A 19094-nucleotide genomic window follows, 5' to 3' on the forward strand; every position below is an offset into this window, starting at 1 on the left:
TGACTCTTATGCTCCGTTTCTATTGCCTGATGAAGTGGGAGATGTCTGCGAAACGCATTGCACTTTCTGAAGTATATAAATACATTTTTGTTGTTTTAAATATATACAACACTCATGTGTGTCTGCTTGGAGGCGGTAAGTCCACCTCTGCCTCCTCGCATTTTAAACGTTTTAGAATATTTTATCCTTTTGGCACCTCTGTCTGCTTATACAATACTCAGTACTAGTAAGACGCACCCAACAAACTGACTAGTGAAATACAGGTAGTCTCTGGTTAACAAATGAGATAGGGACTATAGGTCTGTTAACCTGAATCCATTCTCTTTTGTCACCCTCCTGTTCCCCATCCCCCTGTGCCTCTTTAGTCTCCATCTGTGTCACATTAGTTACCCCGTGCCTCTTTTATCCCCCCTCGGTGTTACCTTATGTCCCCCGTGTCATCTCTGTTCCCCCTGTGCCTCTTTTGCCCCCCCCCCCCTGTCTCACCTCTGTTCCCTGTGCCTCTTTTGTCCTGCTCTGTTCTCCCTGTGCCTTTTTTGTCCCCCTCTGCGTCAACTCTTGTCCCCCTTTGTGTCACCTCTGGTCCCCCTGCCCTGTGTGTCACCTCTGGTTCTTCTGCTCTGCCCCTGGCTCCTTCTGCCATAACAAGGCAGTTTTTTAGGCTAAATTGCACCCAGGGCGAGGGTGCAAAAATTGTGCCCCACCCATGGACTCAAGAACATTTGTGATGTCGTATTTAGCCCCCCAGTTTAGGTAGCCTGGTATAGGTGCCCCCAGAATAGGTTAGCCAGGTGTAGGTGCCCCAGTTTAGGTAGCCAGGTATATGTGCCCCCAGTATAGGTAGCTAGGTATAGGTGCCCCAGTATTGGTTAGCCAGATGGAGGTGCCCCCAGTATAGGTAGCCAGGTTTAGGTGCCCCCAGTAAAGGTAGCCAAGTATAGGTGCCCCCAGTATTGGTTTCCTGGTATAGGTGCCCCAAGTATAGGTAGCCTAGTATAGGTGCCCCCAGTATAAGTAGCCAGGTATAGGTGCCCCAGCCGTAGCTCACATGTCCTGATCCAGCTCCGACTCTCGCCGCTCTTTCCTGTTGCCAGCTTCGCATCCCGGCACCTCTGACGTCATGAGAGGCACCCGCCGGAGGTAACTCATGATGACAGAATGCGAAGCTGGCGACAGGAGAGAGTGGAGAGAGAAAGAGCTGGATGGATCAAGGCATATGAATTACCCTAGAAGGGTCCGCGCCATAGAGCACAGGGCAGGATGCCAGCAGGACAGCAATGCCCCCCTCTAAAGTGAGGCCTAAAGCAGGGGCGTGCCTCGCTTGTACCCTGATGGCGCTCCTGACACACAGACATACACACACATACACATTTCCTTAGTAGGAAGAATGGCACAGGAGGTAGGGCTAGCAAAGAACAGTGCATATTTAATTAAGGGACATGCCAGCACACACAGACTCACAGCAGGCAAGCTATGTGCTCCATGAGTCAGGCAAAAGCAGCAGAGCAGAGGAAAGGACTGAAAAAGATCAGCTGAGTGTAGAGCTGATGCTCTACATGCAGGAGTGCCTCTAGCCATTTTGTCACTTTAGGTGAGAAAATCTGTGACGCCCCCATGTACCCCCCCTCCCCTTCCCATAAAAATAATCATAATGCAGCAGCGTTTCACCAGGAAATAATCATAATGTGGCAGCATTTCACCAGAAAATAATCGTTTTTCAGGAGGACAGAAGGAGGTACACGGAGGAGCAGCGGGAGGTACAGGGAGACAGGCACAAAGGGGACAGAAGGAGGCACAATGGGGGACAGAAAAAAGCACAAAGGGGGCAGAAGGAAGCACAGGAAGACAGTAGGAGGCAAAAAGGAGAACAGACGTATGCACAAAGGGGGACAGAAGGACAGGGCCGGGCCGAGGCCTCAGGGCGCAGTGTAGGAGGGGGCGCACAATTCATTCAGCTGTCATTCCCAATTGTGTTTGAAGCATAAAGAAATAAGAAAAGGGGATACATGACAGTGACTGCAAGCCAGATAACAAGAGGTTGGGGGCCCTGGGGCACCTATTAGTCTAATAGCAATCAGTGTGTGAAGGCTGGGGTGGGAGGGATGGAGGGGTGCACTTTGCTGTCTCAGCCTTGGGTGCTGAAGGACCTTGTCCCGCCTCTGCAGAAGGAGGCACAAAAGGGAGAAAGAAGATGGCAGAGAGGGCTGTAAGGAGGCACAGGGAGGCAGAGGGAGACAGAACAGAAAGAGCCACAGGGAGACAGAAGAAGGCACAAAGGGGCACTGAAGGAGGCACAGGGGGACAGAGGAAAGCGCAGGGGACAGAGGGGGCATATGGGGACTCAAGAGGCACAGCATATGGGGACTCAAGAGGCACATGGAGACAGAAGGAGGCACAAAGGGAGACAGAAGGAGGCACAGGAGGACAGAAGGAGGCAGAGTGGGACTGAAGGAGGAACAGGGGGGCATAGGTAGCACAAGGGGACAAATAAAGGCAAAGGAAACATAAGAAGGCACAGGGGGACAGAAGGAGGAACAAAGAGGCACAGAAGGAGACAGAGGTGACACAGAGGACTGAAGGAGGCACACGGAGGCAGAAGGAGGCACAAAGAGAGACAGAAGGACAAACAGGGGGTCAGACATGGCATAAGGGACTGAAGGAGGCACAAGAAGACAGAAGGAGGCACAAAAGGGACAGAAGGAGACACAAAGGCGGAAAGAAGGATGCACAAGGCACAGAGGTGGCAGCTGCCTGCAACTTACGCTAAGATGCAGCAGAAACAAGTAACATAACACCCATGCGGTGGGGCTTAGTCCAAGGGGCATGGCTTAATATAGGGTGGGGCTTAATCCAGCAACATGGCGCCCCCCATGACCAATGGCACTCAGGGCAATAGCCTGTACTACCTACTGTATGCCTAGAGGCGCCCCTGTCTTCATGCTCTGATGCTGATAACTAAGGAGCTTGGGGCCCCGGTGTTAGTTTTTCATGGGGCCCCAAGTACTCTATTAATATAGAGCTCCAAAATCAATGACAGCTGCAGTGTAAAAAAGAGTGTAAGAGAGGTGCATTTGACCACTTCACCTTTTATCCCCTTAAAAAACCAGAGCAATTTTCACCTGTCAGCGCTCCTTCTATTCATTCACCTATAACTTTACAACTACTAATCACAACAAAACAAATCTTGTTTTTTTCACCACCTATTAGGCTTTCTTATGGGGGTACTTTTTGCTAAGAATTATTTTATTCTAAATAAGTTTTAACAGGAAAAATAAAAAATAATTATTTCTCAGTTTCCAGCCATTATAGTTTTAAAATAATATATGCTAGCGTAATTAAAACCTGCACATTTTATTTGCCCATTTGTCCCGGTTATTGCAACATTTAACATTTTTCCCTAGTACAATGTATGGCGCCAATATTTAATTCGGAAATAAAGGTGCATTTTTTCAGTTTTACATACATCCCTAATTACAAGCCCATACATTATAAAGTAATAGTAATATACCCTCTTGACATACATATTAAAAAAGTTCAGTCCCTAAGGTAACTATTTATGTATTTTTTTATTGTAAAAAAAAAATAATATTTTTTTTTTCCCAAAAAGTTTTGGGGAGTGTGGGTGTTCAGGGGTTAATTTAAAATGTAAAAATAAGGTCAAAATGGGTATTTTATTGAAAAAAAATGTAGATGTAATTTTACTATTTGGCTACAAGATGCCTCTGCGCCTGACTTCCTTATGTGTAGTATTACTACACAAAGAAGAATTGATGCGTGGACGGTCTTCGTGAATAGGGGCGCCGTCTCATGGACGGCTGTGTTCATTTACACGGGGACTTAGATCAATGAATGGGAATTGTGTTCCCATTCATTGATCTAGCAGTTAACGTTCGGCGGTGGTAACGAATGCGGGAATGCTCGGGGGCCAGCAGGAGCGTGCGGTGGGGAGGGACAAAGTATCTACGTCCCTGCAAGTAGTTTTTGGATTTTGCAGGGATGTAGTTACTTATCCTGGGGGAGGGGAAGTGGTTAAAGTAAGGAAACAGTTTGTTAAGGATTACCACTATTCAATGCACATATACATAGCACCAAAAAAGCAAATAAGATGGATGAAGGAGGGCCCCTAGTGGACCCCTTTGGTCCCAGTTCCCCAGTGCAATTGAATCCTCTGCACCCTTTTTTGCTACACTACTGACCCCTACAGTCTGCTGCGCTAAATCATGTGATTCAGTCTGCATCATGGTAGGGCCACCCCTGCACCTTGTTATGAAAGGATTACCGAAGTGACATGATGAGATAGACATGTGTATGTACAGTGCCTAGCACACAAATAACTACAGTGTATGCTGTGTTCCTTTTTTCCTTTCTCTGCCTGAAAGAGTTAAATATCAGGTATGTAAGTGGCTGACTCAGTCCTGACTCAGTCCAGACAGGAAGTGACTACAATGTGACCCACACCGATAAGGAATTCCCCTTTTTATCACTTTCTTGCTCTCAGAAGCCATTTTCTGCTAGGAAAGTGTTTTATAGTTGGAATTTCTTATCAGTCAGGGTCACACTGTAGTTACTTCCTGTCTGAGTCAGGACTGAGTCAGCCACTTACATACCTAATATTTAACTTTTTCAGGCAGAGAAAGAAAAAAAGGAACATAGCATAGTTATTTGTTTGCTAGGCACTGAAATACACATGTCTATCTCATCATGTCACATGTCACTTCCGGTATCCTTTAACCTTTTGCCGACCGCGTCAAGCCGATGGGCCAATTGGCGTAAAGTCCTGGGGATCTGTTTTGAATGAGATCGCGCGCACGCTGCGCGCGCATCTCATTCTCGGAGGGCGGAGCTCCGGCCCCTCTTCAGTCCCCGAGCGGCTATTGCCGCTCGGGGGACTGTTAGACGGCGTAATCGCCGTCTAATTACCCATACAGTGCTGCGATTAGCAGCAGCGCTGTACTGGGGACAGCCATGTGACACGGCTGTCCCCTCCTGAGCCACAGAGGTGATCGGCTGTCATAGGCTGAAGAGCCTATGACAGCTGATCATAGGAATTGGCCAGCAGGGGGAGGGAGGGGGGTATACAACAGGGGGGAAAAAACAGTTTTTATTTAAAAAAAAAACACAAATAAACAAACAAACACTGGGGGGGGCAATCAGACCCCACCAAGAGAGAGCTCTGTTGTTGGGGAGAAAAGGGGGAGGAATCACTTGTGTGCTTTGTTTTGCGGTCCTGCAGCTTGGTCTGCAGCTGCAGTGGCCAATTTAATGAAAATGTGCCTGGTCTTTAGGGGGGGGGGGGGTTAACACAGCAGTCCTCAAGAGGTTAAATGGGTGTAAGAGAATGTGATGGCTGATGTTAAATGAGTTTTTCTGCAGAATCTTACCTCTTTTTTGTTTGTTTTTTTGTTTTTTGTTTTTTACAGGGATTTAGGAGACCACATTGTTGTATATCACCCAGGTATACATTCTAAGAAACATCATTCCAACCTCCTTGCTGTAAGTAGGAGACACCCCTCATACAGCATAATATGTAAATTACACAAGTGACCAACTGTAAAAATTTGTCTTGAATTATCTCTTTTCAGTAAAGAAAGATTTGATACTTACCCGGGGCTTCCTCCAGCCCCATATGCACCGATGAGTCCATCGCCATCCTCCCGAGTGCCTCCGTTCTCTCCTGCTAGCGATCATGGTAATCTTGCTCAGTCGTGCCAGTCGGTCTTTTCTGCGCATGCACAGAAGAGCCCGACTGACACGGCTGAGCGAGTTACTGGGGCCGATAGCCAGAGAACGGAGACACTCGGGAGGACAGCGAGGGACTCATTGGTGCTTATGGGGCCGGAGGAAGCCCCGGGTAAGTATCAAATCTTTCTTTACTGACAATCTCAGGTTTACTTTAACATATTTTCACAAGCAAGTTTCGAGAATATTAATTTCTCTTCTATAGAGATTGTATTATAGAAATATAACAGCATGACATCATATCTGAGCAATTGCACGAAGTGTTCTTAAAAATCTTTGCATCTGAAAATTAGTACATAAAACTTATCACTTACAACAGGGGTGGACAAACTTTTAAGGCAAAGGGCCATATCGCCATTCTTTAGAGTGCTAGGGGGCTGAATTAGCGAAATTAAACACCAATTATGCGGATTGCCGTTAGGTAAACTATAACATTTTGCCAAAACAATTCCATGGGAAATAACCCACATTACAGGTGCAGTTAGCACAGTGGCAGCTGCCAACCAGTGGCTGTTACTGCTGCTGGCACAGCGGCAGCTGCTAATCAGTGTCTGTTACTGCTGCTGGCACTGTGGCAGCTGCTAATCAGTAGTGCATGCGGCACTTTGTGGGCCACCAGAAATTGGTCGATGGGCAGGGGCGTAGCAATAGGCAAGGGCGTAGGGCCCGTGGTCGCAGCGGTCGCCTTGGCGACCGGGCCCGGCTCCTGAGGAGGCGGGGGAGGGGCCCGGGGGGCCCATCTCCGTTTGGAGGGCCATGCGCCCGTTCGCGCTGGTAGGAGGGAGCCGCAGCCGCGGGGAGGGCAGCCCGACCTCTCCCTCCCTTCCTCTCCCCGGGGCCCCCCCTCAGATGCAGAGTAAGCGGCTAACGGAAGCGCTATAGGCAGAACTCACCTCCCTGCGTTCCACTCGCCGCTGATCTCCTCTCTGGCTGGCTCTGCATAGATGTTGTTACACACGCAGCTTCCGGCTAAACAGGAAGCTGCGTGTGTAAGCATCTATGCAGAGCCAGCCAGAGAGGAGATCAGCGGCGATTGGAACCAGGGACGGAGGTGAGTTCTGCCTATAGCGCTTCCGTTAGCCGCTTACTCTGCATCTGAGGGGGGGCCCCGGGGAGAGGAAGGGAGGGAGAGGTCGGGCTGCCCTCCCCGCGGCTGCGGCCCCCCCCTCCATTATGGGGACGGGCAGCTACCTAATCTATCCTGGGGGGCAGCTACCTAATCTATCCTGGGGGGCACCTACCTAATCTAACCTATACTGGGGGCAGCTACCTAATCTATCCTGGGGGCAGCTACCTAATCTATCCTGGGGGGCACCTACCTAATCTAACCTAATCCTGGGGGGCAGCTACCTAATCTAACCTAATCCTGGGGGGCAGCTACCTAATCTATCCTGGGGGGCACCTACCTAATCTAACCTAATCCTGGGGGGCAGCTACCTAATCTAACCTATACTGGGGGGCACCTACCTAATCTATCCTGGGGGCAGCTACCTAATCTATCCTGGGGGCAGCTACCTAATCTATCCTGGGGGGCACCTACCTAATCTAACCTAATCCTGGGGGGCAGCTACCTAATCTAACCTATACTGGGGGGCACCTACCTAATCTATCCTGAGGGGCAGCTACCTAATCTATTCTGGGGGCAGCTACCTAATCTAACCTATACTGGGAGGCACCTACCTAATCTATCCTGGGGGCAGCTACCTAATCTATCCTGGGGGGCAGCTACCTAATCTAACCTAATCCTGGGGGGCAGCTACCTAATCTATCCTGGGGGGCAGCTACCTAATCTAACCTAATCCTGGGGGGCAGCTACCTAATCTATCCTGGGGGGCACCTACCTATTCTAACCTAATCCTGGGGGGCAGCTATCTAATCTATCCTGGGGGGCAGCTACCTAATCTATCCTGGGGGCAGCTACCTCATCTAACCTATACTGGGGGGCACCTACCTAATCTATCCTGGGGGCAGCTACCTAATCTATCCTGGGGGGCAGCTACCTAATCTAACCTATACTGGGGGGCAGCTACCTAATCTAACCTATACTAGGGGGCACCGACCTAATCTAATTTATACTGGGGGCACCTACCTATCTAACCTATACTGGGGGCACTTACTTATCTAACCTGTATTGGGGGCACCTAGCTAGCCTATACAGGTGGCAACTAAACTGGCTACCTATATTGGAGGCACCTACCTAACTAACCTATACTGGGGGCACCTACCTATCTAACCTACGCTGGGGGCAACTATTCTGGCTACCTATATTAGAGGCACCCACCTAGCTAACCTGTACTGGGGGCACCTATCTATCTAACTTATACCGGCGGCGCCTGCCTATCTCACCTATACCGGGGGCAACTATACTGGCTTACCTATACTGGGGGTACCTATAGCTGGCTATAGGGATTTTGATATGTGTGTGCATCCGTCGGGTGTTGTCGGGGGAGGGGGGCTGTTGTTGCCGGGGGGGGCCCACATCCAGATTCCGCATCGGGGCCCAGAGGTTTGTAGCTACGCCACTGGCAATAGGGGTTGCAGAGGTAGCCACTGCATCGGGGCCCTTGGGCCAGAGGGGCCCCAAAGGGCCCTCTCTCAACTACAGTATTAGCCCTCTATTGGTCCTGTGCTCATAATAATCACTTCTATAGATACTTTGTATAGTGGTAATCATTAATAAACTGTTCCCCATTCCCTTCTTACACCTTTGACACTGTAGTTGCCATTGGCAGGTTTTGGTGCGCTGTATTAACTGTTATGTATAGAGTGCTTGGGGGGCCCCATGTAAAACTTGCACCGGGGCCCATAGCTCCATAGCTACGCCACTGTCGATGGGCTGCATCAGTCCCCTCAGGCCGGACTTTGGACATGCCTGGCTTACATCAATTCTTATTCTTACTGCTCAGTTTGACTCCACCTGCTACTTCTAGCAATAAGATGAGTAGTGAAATGATGTTCTAGAATCATCCTTAATATAATATTCCTTCTTTAGTTTTGCTTCTACAAATGTTTAGATTTGGGTTTATCTTTTCTATCTTGTTCAACAGAAGTTGAAAAGTTTGTCTCACTTGAAGAAGCCAGTAAGAATGACTGTGCCTTGTGTAGATGACACAAGTCTCGTCACCTACTTGAACAACCCAGCTGTACAGGAAGCTCTACACATCAAACACCAAGAGGTCCAATGGTCTATCTGTAGGTGAGATGTGGACGGGTGGTCACCAGGAGGAAAAGGTTACTTGGGTTTGGTTCCAAAGTGATTACTGTCCTTCTAAAAGACATAAAAGGGCTTGATTCACTAACCGGTGCTAAGCCTTATCACTTAGTGGGCGCAAACTACGGCACTAAGTAGTTTGCGTCCACACATCAGTCTTAGTACCGCTCACTGCGCGCACAACACGGGTGCGCCTATATTAGTGCGCGGTGCGACGATAACGTCGCACCCGCTGCCCCTTGATAACGGCGCATCAGCTGCCCCTGAAAGGGGGCACCCGATGCGCCGTTATTGTCGCACCGGGTGTGACGTTTAAGGGGCAGTGGGTGCGACTCGCACCGCGCACTAATATAGGCTCGCCCGCGCTGTGCATGCAGTGAGCGTAGCTGCGGGCGAAGTAGCTTTGCGTGCACTAGGGGCAAAAAAAGGCTTTTCACACCGGCACTAACACTTAGCGCCGGTTAGTGAATCAAGGACAAAGTATGGTAAATATATGAAATCACACTGCTTATTAGGGATGATCGGAACAGGCGAATTCCGATATCGTGGTAATTCTGCCTTCCGCTATAACAAAATTCCGCTACCGATAAATTCCGGCGGAATGTAGGATAGAATATAACGTCGGACAGCTGCAAAAGCTGCATTTTTATAATCTTAGAAGCAAAAATATGCGATGATAGTGATAGGCAGCAGAGTTTGAGAGGGAGACCATTTGAGGCATGAAAAACAGCAACATTTTAATTTAGTCTGTCTAATCTTCATCATGAATCAGTGAGAGGGGCCTTGTAATTATCACTGATCCATTACTCGTTCATTTTAATGAACGTTAGTATGTCCACATTGTCTGTGGACATACGGGTCCGTTGGTCGGTGACCACCCCACCTGCAGCACTAAATACTCGCTCAGAAAGAACACTGGTGGCGGGGCATGCAAGAACCTACAGGGCATACTGAGCGAGTTCAGGCCAGGTGTCCAGTTGTTTTGTCCAATACTCCATGGGGTCATCGTCATTACTCTCCATATTGTCTGAAGCACTGGCCGACCCCAAGTAAGTGACTACTTTGCCCGCTGGTGGTGCTGCTGCTACAAGGAGAATCTGGCATTGGCTGATAAAATTCCTTCGACATACTCAGTAGGTTCACAGATTGGTTAATGGCTGTTTAACACCCTAAGAAGGATGTAATATCCATAACATGTAGTGTGCACTTGTTCCTAATACAGCAAAATTGTTTGCAGCCAGTGGTGTGCCGTCTCTTGTGTTTTTTGGGTATCGCCTAAAGTCGTAGGAGCAGTCCGGCTGAGACAAGGCACAGGCTAAAGTTACAGGTCTGATCGACCTGTTACACGTGTTCTCCAGGCATCTACTGTGTGTGAATCACAGATTGGCTAATGGTGCTGCTGCTGGGAGTGGGACCACCAGACCTTTGCTGAGTATGATGAGGCTTGGTAGCTTAGGCACGGGATACAGGTTCAGGAAACACATCTTCTACCCAACGACGAAGGACATCCCGGATGTGGCTCATCCTGGCATCTGCTTGGGAGGGGGGTATGAACTGCCGCATTTTCCTCTTGCACCGGGAATCTAAGATGGTGGCCACTCACATGTCGAGCCTTGATTTTAAAGTTTTATTCCGCGGGTCCTTACAGAGGCACTGGAGCATATGAGCAGCCATAGGGAAGAGATGTCTGCCATTAATCACCTCTTCCTGGCTGTCAGAACTGTGGTCATGCTCCACATCAGAATCTTCTTCCCACCCCTGGACAATGGGCTCTTCCGCTTCCACAAGCTCTGCCTCCTCATCCAGGACTTGAGCATGCTCACTCACTCCCCCACTTGACTGACTACTGTTCAGAAGGGCTTCCTCCCCCTGTCCGAGCACTTTGTCAAGAGCCTTGACACTCAACCACTCCAGCATGGGGAGGGTGGAGTTCCACCATGTCGGACAATCACAAATAAGCATGTGCTGCGGCAGGCTATGGCGGCGCTGCAGCAGTTTCAAGGCTGCGGTGGCGGTTGCAGAGCGACGTATGTGGGCTGACACTTTTCATGCTGAGGCCACAGCGTCCTTCAACCCATCAAAAGTTCATAAAAATTTCTGGACAACAAGGTTGAAGACGTGGGTCAAGCAATGTAAGTGAGTGTAGCCACCTTCAGAAATGGCCGCCAGCATGTTGGCACCATTATCAGACACCACTACACCTGTCTCCATTTTTCGGGGGGACAGCCACTGCCGAATCTGATCCTGTAAGGCTGCAAGGATTACAGATCCGGTTTGCCTGTTCTCGTCCATGGATTCAAGTTTCAGCACTGCTTGGCATCGATGGTGCTATAGACCATGGCAGGAGCGGGACCACTTGCTGGGAGGCTCAGCAACGGCAGACTGGCCTTGGACAGAACAGGTAGCAGAGGGAAGTAGAACAGGCCTCCCCTTCAACCCACGTGGTGGCACCACCAGCTGAGATGCCCCAGATCTTGCACCCTCCTCAGCAGCACCATGGAAGGTGATCCAATGGGCGGTAAAAGTTAGATACTTTCCCTGCCCATGCCTGCTGCTCCAGCCATCCATAGTGAAGAGCACCTTGCCACCGACAGCGTGATCAATAGACCAGCCGTCACACTCCACAATGTGCTGGTGAAGGGCAGGGATAGCATTCCTGGCAAAATAATGGCGGCTGGGGATCTGCCATTGTGGAGCAACACTGTTCATCAGTCTTCCGCAGAAGGGGGCACAGTCCACAAACTGGTAGGGCAGCAGCTGTTGGCCCAGCAGCCTTGCCAGGAGCGCATTATTTTTGACAACAAACGGATCAGTTGCAGGGAGCATCCGCTTCCTCTGCAACATTTCTGGCACAGAGGCCTGACGCTGGAACACTGGTGGTTCAGAGGAAACCAACAAGGGTGATGATGAGGTGCTTGCCGTGGTCTGGAGCCTTCTTCCAGCCTGGCATGCAGAGGTATTTGAAGTAAAATGGGACTGAGCAGGTTGGATAGGGACAGGATGACTAGAAAAAGAAGAGGAGGAGGGGCCTGTTGCTGCTGCTTTTCCACCACCCATTTTATTGTAATTCTTTACATATTCAAACTCCCGTCTGTGGTGGTTGCGCAGATGGCTTATCAGCCCTGAAGTGCTGAACCCGCTGCCCGATTTGCCTCTGCTCACCGGTTACGGCACACAGAACAGACTGCCCTGGATTCATCCTCTTCCAGAACAGTAAAATAATTCCATACAGGGGACGTGCGTGCACGTGGAGCAGTGGTGCGACCTGTTTTAGCACATCGTTGCTCAGCATTGGACTGGTGGGTACTTGCAGATGGGAAAGCACTTGCAGGCTGCTGGCCAACCGTTTGCTCTGTTTCTCCATGCTGCTCACGCCTACTAGTGCCTAACCCACCAGATACTGACCACGTTGGATCAGCCGCCTCATCATCCAAAACATCATCCAGTTCAACCAAAGCACTGGAACCCATAAGTGACTCTTCTGGATCCTCCATCTGGCCACGAAACACCTCTGTAGTTGACTAGTGGTGATGTAGATTGGTGGTGACACAAGCTCCCAGTTGTGATGGATTACTGGATGAAGAAAACACAGGGGCCATTTCTGTCACCACAGAACCCACCACTTCTTGGGACCTTGGTCCCATAGTCTCCTCCAACGCCTCATCCCAATCCTTCTGCACATCTTTTTCATCGACATAGGTGTGCTTTAATTCTGGAGGAGAGTACTGGGAGGAAGCAACCTCGTCAAGAGAAGCAGCTGCGGTTGGGTTCTGGTCATGAGGAACCTGGCCACTACTGGTGCTGCTGCCACTAGCTTCAAGTTCCTCACACTGGGTAGAGGGTTCCTGATCGAAATAACCAACAACTCTGTTCGCCTGCTGCTCTGTCAAAATGTTCCTGCGTGCAAACACAGGAAAGACATCTCTGATCAGGGCGGAACGCTTCCTGCTGCTGCTGCCTCCCTCAACCTGATCACGTACTTGACGGGATCCACCAACACCACCATCACTCCATTTTCTTTTAGGAGTGGCAGGAAATTGCTGCAGCTCTCACTCCATTGTTTTGGGGCTGAAAAGTTTATTGGGGATGGGGTATGAGCGACAGAACCAAAGTAAAATAAATCCACCTAACTTGTACTAGAAAACAGAAAGAAAATAAAAAAAAAAAAAATGGACTTAGAAAACAACAACAAAAAAACTTGCATTACACTCAACTAATCAATCACCTCTCTCACTCTGTCAAACACTAAGCCTGCAGCCTGGCTGGGTCTCTCTAACCCTCTCCACACAGCAACTACTAGTACACTACACTACAATCTATCACTCAAACTAACAATCTACTGTCACTCTCTCACAAATACACCTAGCTATAGTACTACTAATAGCTCACTCTCACAGTCTTTAAAAAGACTTTTGTTTTATGTTGAATCAACTAATATGGGTCTGCCTCTCCTCTCTCCAAAACACTAGACTGAAACCCACAAGCCTTGTGACTGTCACACCTCTCTTATATACAAAATGGGTGGGATAGCTGGTGATAAGTAGCTAGGAGCTGGTTGCTAACGTAGGATTGGTTGGTTTTTGTTAAGACTCTAATTGGTGCAGAAATTCAGTTATTAATGCAGAAATCAGCACGTTTTAAGCTTCTGTGATGGGTCTATCCCTTCCGATCCTTCTAATTGGCTTAAAAATTCTGCCTAACAGTAAATGCAGCTTTTACACGCTTCTGATTAAATTCCGACGGAATTCTGCATAGAAATTCCGCTATTTAACGATTACCACTATAGATGTTCCGTTCTGGTAAGCCGCAAAATCTCCGTTCCGCGGAATCCGACGAGCAACCCTACTGCTTATCTTCTTTAGAACAGCGGTTTGTGCTGCTCATGGGAAACTCAGCTTCTTCCTTTCATATTTCCATAATTTATGACAGATTACTAGCAGGTAGCAGGGTCAGCGCTTCCATATGGGCAAAGGGGAAAATTTCCCCATGGCCCCAGCATCGATGTTCGCTACCACCCCACTAAATTATCTTCCTCACTCTCCATCTTCCTCACCCTCCTCCCCGCAGCGTTACGGTGGCAGTGGTGACAGGCACACACTCGCCTCCTCCAAGTTCCAGGGGTTGCACGTCCGTTTGTCTTTTCTTTAGTGTTGCTGATCTGCACTTCCTGCTTCTCTGTTTGGGCTCTAATGCCCGTTGTGAGAGTCAGGAAGTGCAGAGCTGTAACACAATAGCGAAGACAGAGAAGACTTCCAGCTCCTGGAACTTAGAGAGGTGTGTGTATGCCTGCCACCCCTGCCTCCATAACGCGCGTGTGTCCTTGATAGCGGTAAGCCTAGACACCTTGTAACCTCTCATTTACCGGTGACCCATAATGTGACGCCGTCGATATGACATATCGAATGCGTCATGGAGTTACGGACTCCAGTTTCTTCGCAAACCAACCAAACTGACATTTGTTGGTTTAAAATCCCCTGTTTTTTCTCTTACTCTCTGGCTGCTAACAAACCCTGGCTCTCTGGTAGCTTCTAATTACAAAACCTTGCACCTACATGGGACCGGGTGTTTCCTGGCCTTATGTGACCCCCTAGAAAGTTTAAAGCTCATCCATCAGATGAAGGGTAGATATCAGCTGACAGTAGCTCATAAATTGCGGTTTTCTCCAGTCTGATCGGCCCCAGTCTCAGCAGGAGATCTGACACCTAGGCTGCTGCCTGAGCTTCAAAAGACTTCTGACCTTAGGAAAACCTATCTGTGACCTCACAAATATGAAATCCATCTTTTGTCATAAAGATGACTTTCCAAATAGGCAACGGCCTTTAGAACCCGCTTATTATGAAATTCAGAACCAACCACACAATTGGATGTTTCTGAATTCAAGGTTAGCCCTGCCAAAGCAGAGATATGCATTTTGGGGTCACCGTTCACTTTAAACCCCCCAAGTTTGATATCATTGTTATCGTTAAATTCTGATCGACCTGAAAATGTTATTAGATTTAACATAGGGATGGGACGCCGAATCCGGCGAATCCACGAATCCCTTGAATATTGGGAAATATTCGAGATTCGTGGATTCGAATCCCAACGCCATTTTTCACTTGCCGAATCCCGACGCTGCATCGCCGCGCATCCGCTGCTCCCCCCGCTCGCACTCGTCCTCCCCCGACCTCCTCCGACCCCCCCCCCCCCCCCCTCCGCGCCTCCTCCGCTCGCCCCCCCCCCCCCCCCTCCGCATAGTTAGCATCAACTCACCTGAGCGGAGCGCAGAGCGGCAGACCTCTCGCTGACTTCCTGGTTCCCCCTAGTGACCGGCTCTTACAATGACGTCATCAGTAAAAGCCGGTCCGGCCACTAGAGGGAACAGGGAAGTAACGAAGAGGTCTGCCGCTCTGCGCTCCATGGGAAAGGTGAGTAGATACTTATGCAGGGGTGAGCGTAGGAGGCACGGGGGACGGAGGGGGCCGTGGGGGGGGATGGCGGTGAGTGGAAGAGGCATGGGGGGGCTACCTACATGAAGGCCCCTATACCTACCTACAGGCCCCCATACCTACCTACCTACCTAAAGGCCCCTATACCTACCTACCTAAAGGCCCGTATACCTACCTACCCATCTACCTACCTACAGGCCCCTATACCTACCTACCTAAAGGCCCGTATACCTACCTACCCATCTACCTACCTACAGGCCCCTATACCTACCCACCTACCTACCTGCAGGCCCCTATACCTACCTACCTAAAGGCCCCTATACCTACCTACCTACCTAAAGGCCCCTATACCTACCTACCTACCTACCTAAAGGCCCCTATACCTACCTACCCACCTACCTACCTAAAGGCCCCTATACCTACCTACCTACCTACCTAAAGGCCCCTATACCTACCTACCTAAAGGCCCCTATACCTACCTACCTAAAGGCCCCTATACCTACCTACCTAAAGGCCCCTATACCTACCTACCCACCTACCTACCTAAAGGCCCCTATACCTACCTACCTACCTAAAGGCCCCTATACCTACCTACCTACATACCTACCTATACTTAAGGCCCTATACCCTGCTACCTATACTGAAGGTCCCTTTACCTACCTACCTAAAGGCCCCTATACCTACCTACCTAAAGGCCCCTATACCTACCTACATACCTACCTATACTTAAGGCCCTATACCCTATATACCTATACTGAAGGTCCCTTTACCTACCTACCTACCTATACTGAAGGCACATGTACCTTACTACCTATACTGAAGGCCCCTATACCTAGTTACCTACCAATACTGAAGGCCCATATACCCTGCTACCTAAACTGAAGGCCCATATACCCTGCTACCTAAACTGAAGGCCCATATACCCTGCTACCTAAACTGAAGGCCCATATGCCCTGCTACCTAAACTGAAGGCCCATATACCCTGCTACCTAAACTGAAGGCCCATATACCCTGCTACCTAAACTGAAGGCCCATATACCCTGCTACCTATACTGAAGGCCCATATACCCTGCTACCTATACTGAAGGCCCATATACCCTGCTACCTATACTTAGGGCCCTATACCTTGCTACCTATACTGAAGGCCCCTATACCTTGCTACCTATACTGAAAGCTACCCATATTGAAGGCACCCATACCTAGCTAGCTATACCGAAGGCACCTTTACCTTGCTACCTATGCCTGGGTACCTATACTGCGGACAACTATACCACGGATCGCACAATTCTTATGCGCAGGATTCATTAGATTTGGGATTCAAAAGGTTCGAGATATTCGAGAACCTTTTTAGATTCGGATCCGGATTCGGATTCGAAGAAATTGTGGATTCGTCCCATTCCTAATTTAACATAACCTGTATGGTTTGAAGATCAGTGATGAATGGGTCGGCACCACCAAATGTGATCAAAAAGCTCTTTTAACCTCCTTAGCGGTAACCCGGTGCTGGACATGGGGTAAGCCGCCGGAGGGTGCCGCTCAGGCCCTGCTGGGCCGATTTGCATCATTTTTTTTTTCAAACACGCAGCTAGCACTTTGCTAGCTGCGTGTTTGTTGCGATCGCCGCCGATGCGCCGCTACCCGCCGTGATACATGGGCCCCCCCTGCATACCCCTTGCGCAGCCTGGCCAATCGGCGCCAGGCTGCGCTATGGGGTGGTTCGGGATTCCCTGTGACGTCACGACGTCGGCGATGTCGATGACGTCACTCCGCTCGTCGCCAACGGGATTTCCTTATGGGCAAGCGGCGCCGGCGGCGATCGGAGGAGACGGGCAGATGCCGCGGGGAGGGGGGAAGCATGTAGCTAGCGCTAGGCTAGCTACATGCTAAAAAAAAAAAAAAAAAAGGTGAGAAAAACCCTCCCGCGGCCACGCAGCCGCGCGATTCATACCGCCATGGGGGTTAATGAAGCATTTCAGCATTAAAAGAGCTTTTTGATCACATTTGGTGGTGCCGACCCATTCATCACTTGCTACATTGGTCCCAAGGGACACTGGGACAGGGTCGTGGCACACCTGCTTGTACACTTGTGCTCCTCACCTCACCTATTTGCATGGTTTGAAGATCAGCACACCTATCATGACTCAGATATAATTTTGTGTTCATGCGAGGGGCGGGGAGATCTCCTGTTCCAAAGAGGTGTGTGATCCACGCCCCCTAACCCCTCCTTGCTGGAGTGGGGGCTATAACCAGAGAGAGCCCAGAAAGCTCTGAGTCCTTTACCTTCAATCTGATGCCTAGTAACATCCTGGCAGCCCGCAAGGACACGGGCCAAAACCTCCATCTTGGAACTATTTCTAACAAAGGCTTGTTGGCCGCATGGCAACCACCATTTTGGACTCTACGCCAAAGACTTGCGATTGCTGTATGGACTACCAATAACGGTATTTGAACTGTATATTCGGACATTCTGTTTCTTTTCTTCTCTTCTCTCTGTCAAATCAATCTGTTCTAAAATAAGCTGTGTGTATGTAGTTTAGAAATAGTTTACCGATTGTATATACAATCAGAATTGTACATGTATGGGCACCTCCAACCGATCTTAACCGTTTACTACGCACACAGTGAATTTGCCTCCAGCAGTCTCTAGTGCATGAGACCTGCATGGCAACAGTGGCCTAGTAATACGGGATTGGTGGATGTTTGTCCCATTACATATTGTCGGCAGCTGCGCGACCAATCTTTGTCAGTCTGTTCACCGTACTTCCTGCGTATGCTAACGAGGGCAGATTAGACGGGATTGGCACGCTCTGTGGCTTTTTCTTTCTTCAACCTCTGACGATCCAGCAACCGGTCTCGTTGTCCGTTTGCGCCCGTACTTCCTGCGTACGCTAACGGGAGCAAATCTCGACGGGATCGCGGGGCTGGATTGTCACACATAACACTTATGACAAAACTCAATAAGACTCAGACCACCTGGTGTTGCATTGATAAGGCCATAGCAGCCCGTCTTTATTTTAACCAAAATACAACCTTTATTATCAAAATTTAGTGCAACATCATTATCACCAGAGAGCTGAAGTGGCCACAAGTGAGCAGTTGCCAGTGGAAGTGCATGCATACGTTGCCAGCCTTGAATATGAGGCTAGATAGCAAAATGCATATGATCCCACACACATGATCAGGATGCCCAGCAACATCACAGCTATTAGGACTCGTTCACATCTAGGGTGTTTTCGGCCTTTTTTAAAGTGCAGGCGATTTTGAAAATCGCCCTCAAAACGCTTGTGCAATGATTGCCTATGAGAGAGTTCACATCTGAGCGGTTCATTTCTGATTCGCTCAGCAAAGCGCTGCCTGTACCATTTTTGAGGAGTTTTGCTTCAATGGAAGGTATAGGAAAAACACGAAATGCTTGAAAAAGTTCTTTGCATAGCGATTTCCCAGGCTTTTTTAAGAATAAATACATTGCATTTATCCTTTTTCGGTTCAGAGTTCACTTCCTGACTGATGTCAGGCAGTGAAAAAACGCAATCGCTCTGCAAAAGCGCTATGCACAAAATTGTAGCATGCAGTGGAGCGCCGGGAGGGGGGAAAAAAACATCAACGATTTGGTTTTTAGATGTGAACATGAGCCTAAGTCCCAGTCTGAAAGCAGAAATGTTACACCTTTCAGGATACCGTCACACATGTTGCACCGCTTTGTGTTGCGGTATGTT

At 49.2% G+C, this 19094-nt stretch overlaps 1 protein-coding gene across 2 annotated transcripts in view; it reads left to right on the top strand.

Moving 5' to 3' along the window:
• Positions 1-19094, top strand: part of LOC137542515 (lysosomal protective protein-like) — a 109399-nt gene that overhangs the window by 78937 nt on the left and 11368 nt on the right. For both annotated transcript variants that reach the window (XM_068264491.1, XM_068264490.1), the window contains exons 10-11: positions 5421-5493; positions 8787-8935. In XM_068264491.1, coding sequence (XP_068120592.1) covers positions 5421-5493; positions 8787-8935 — 222 coding nt within the window. The remainder of the gene's footprint in view (positions 1-5420; positions 5494-8786; positions 8936-19094) is intronic.

This window comes from Hyperolius riggenbachi, chromosome 12 (assembly GCF_040937935.1).
Source record: "Hyperolius riggenbachi isolate aHypRig1 chromosome 12, aHypRig1.pri, whole genome shotgun sequence".
Lineage (NCBI taxonomy): Eukaryota > Metazoa > Chordata > Amphibia > Anura > Hyperoliidae > Hyperolius > Hyperolius riggenbachi.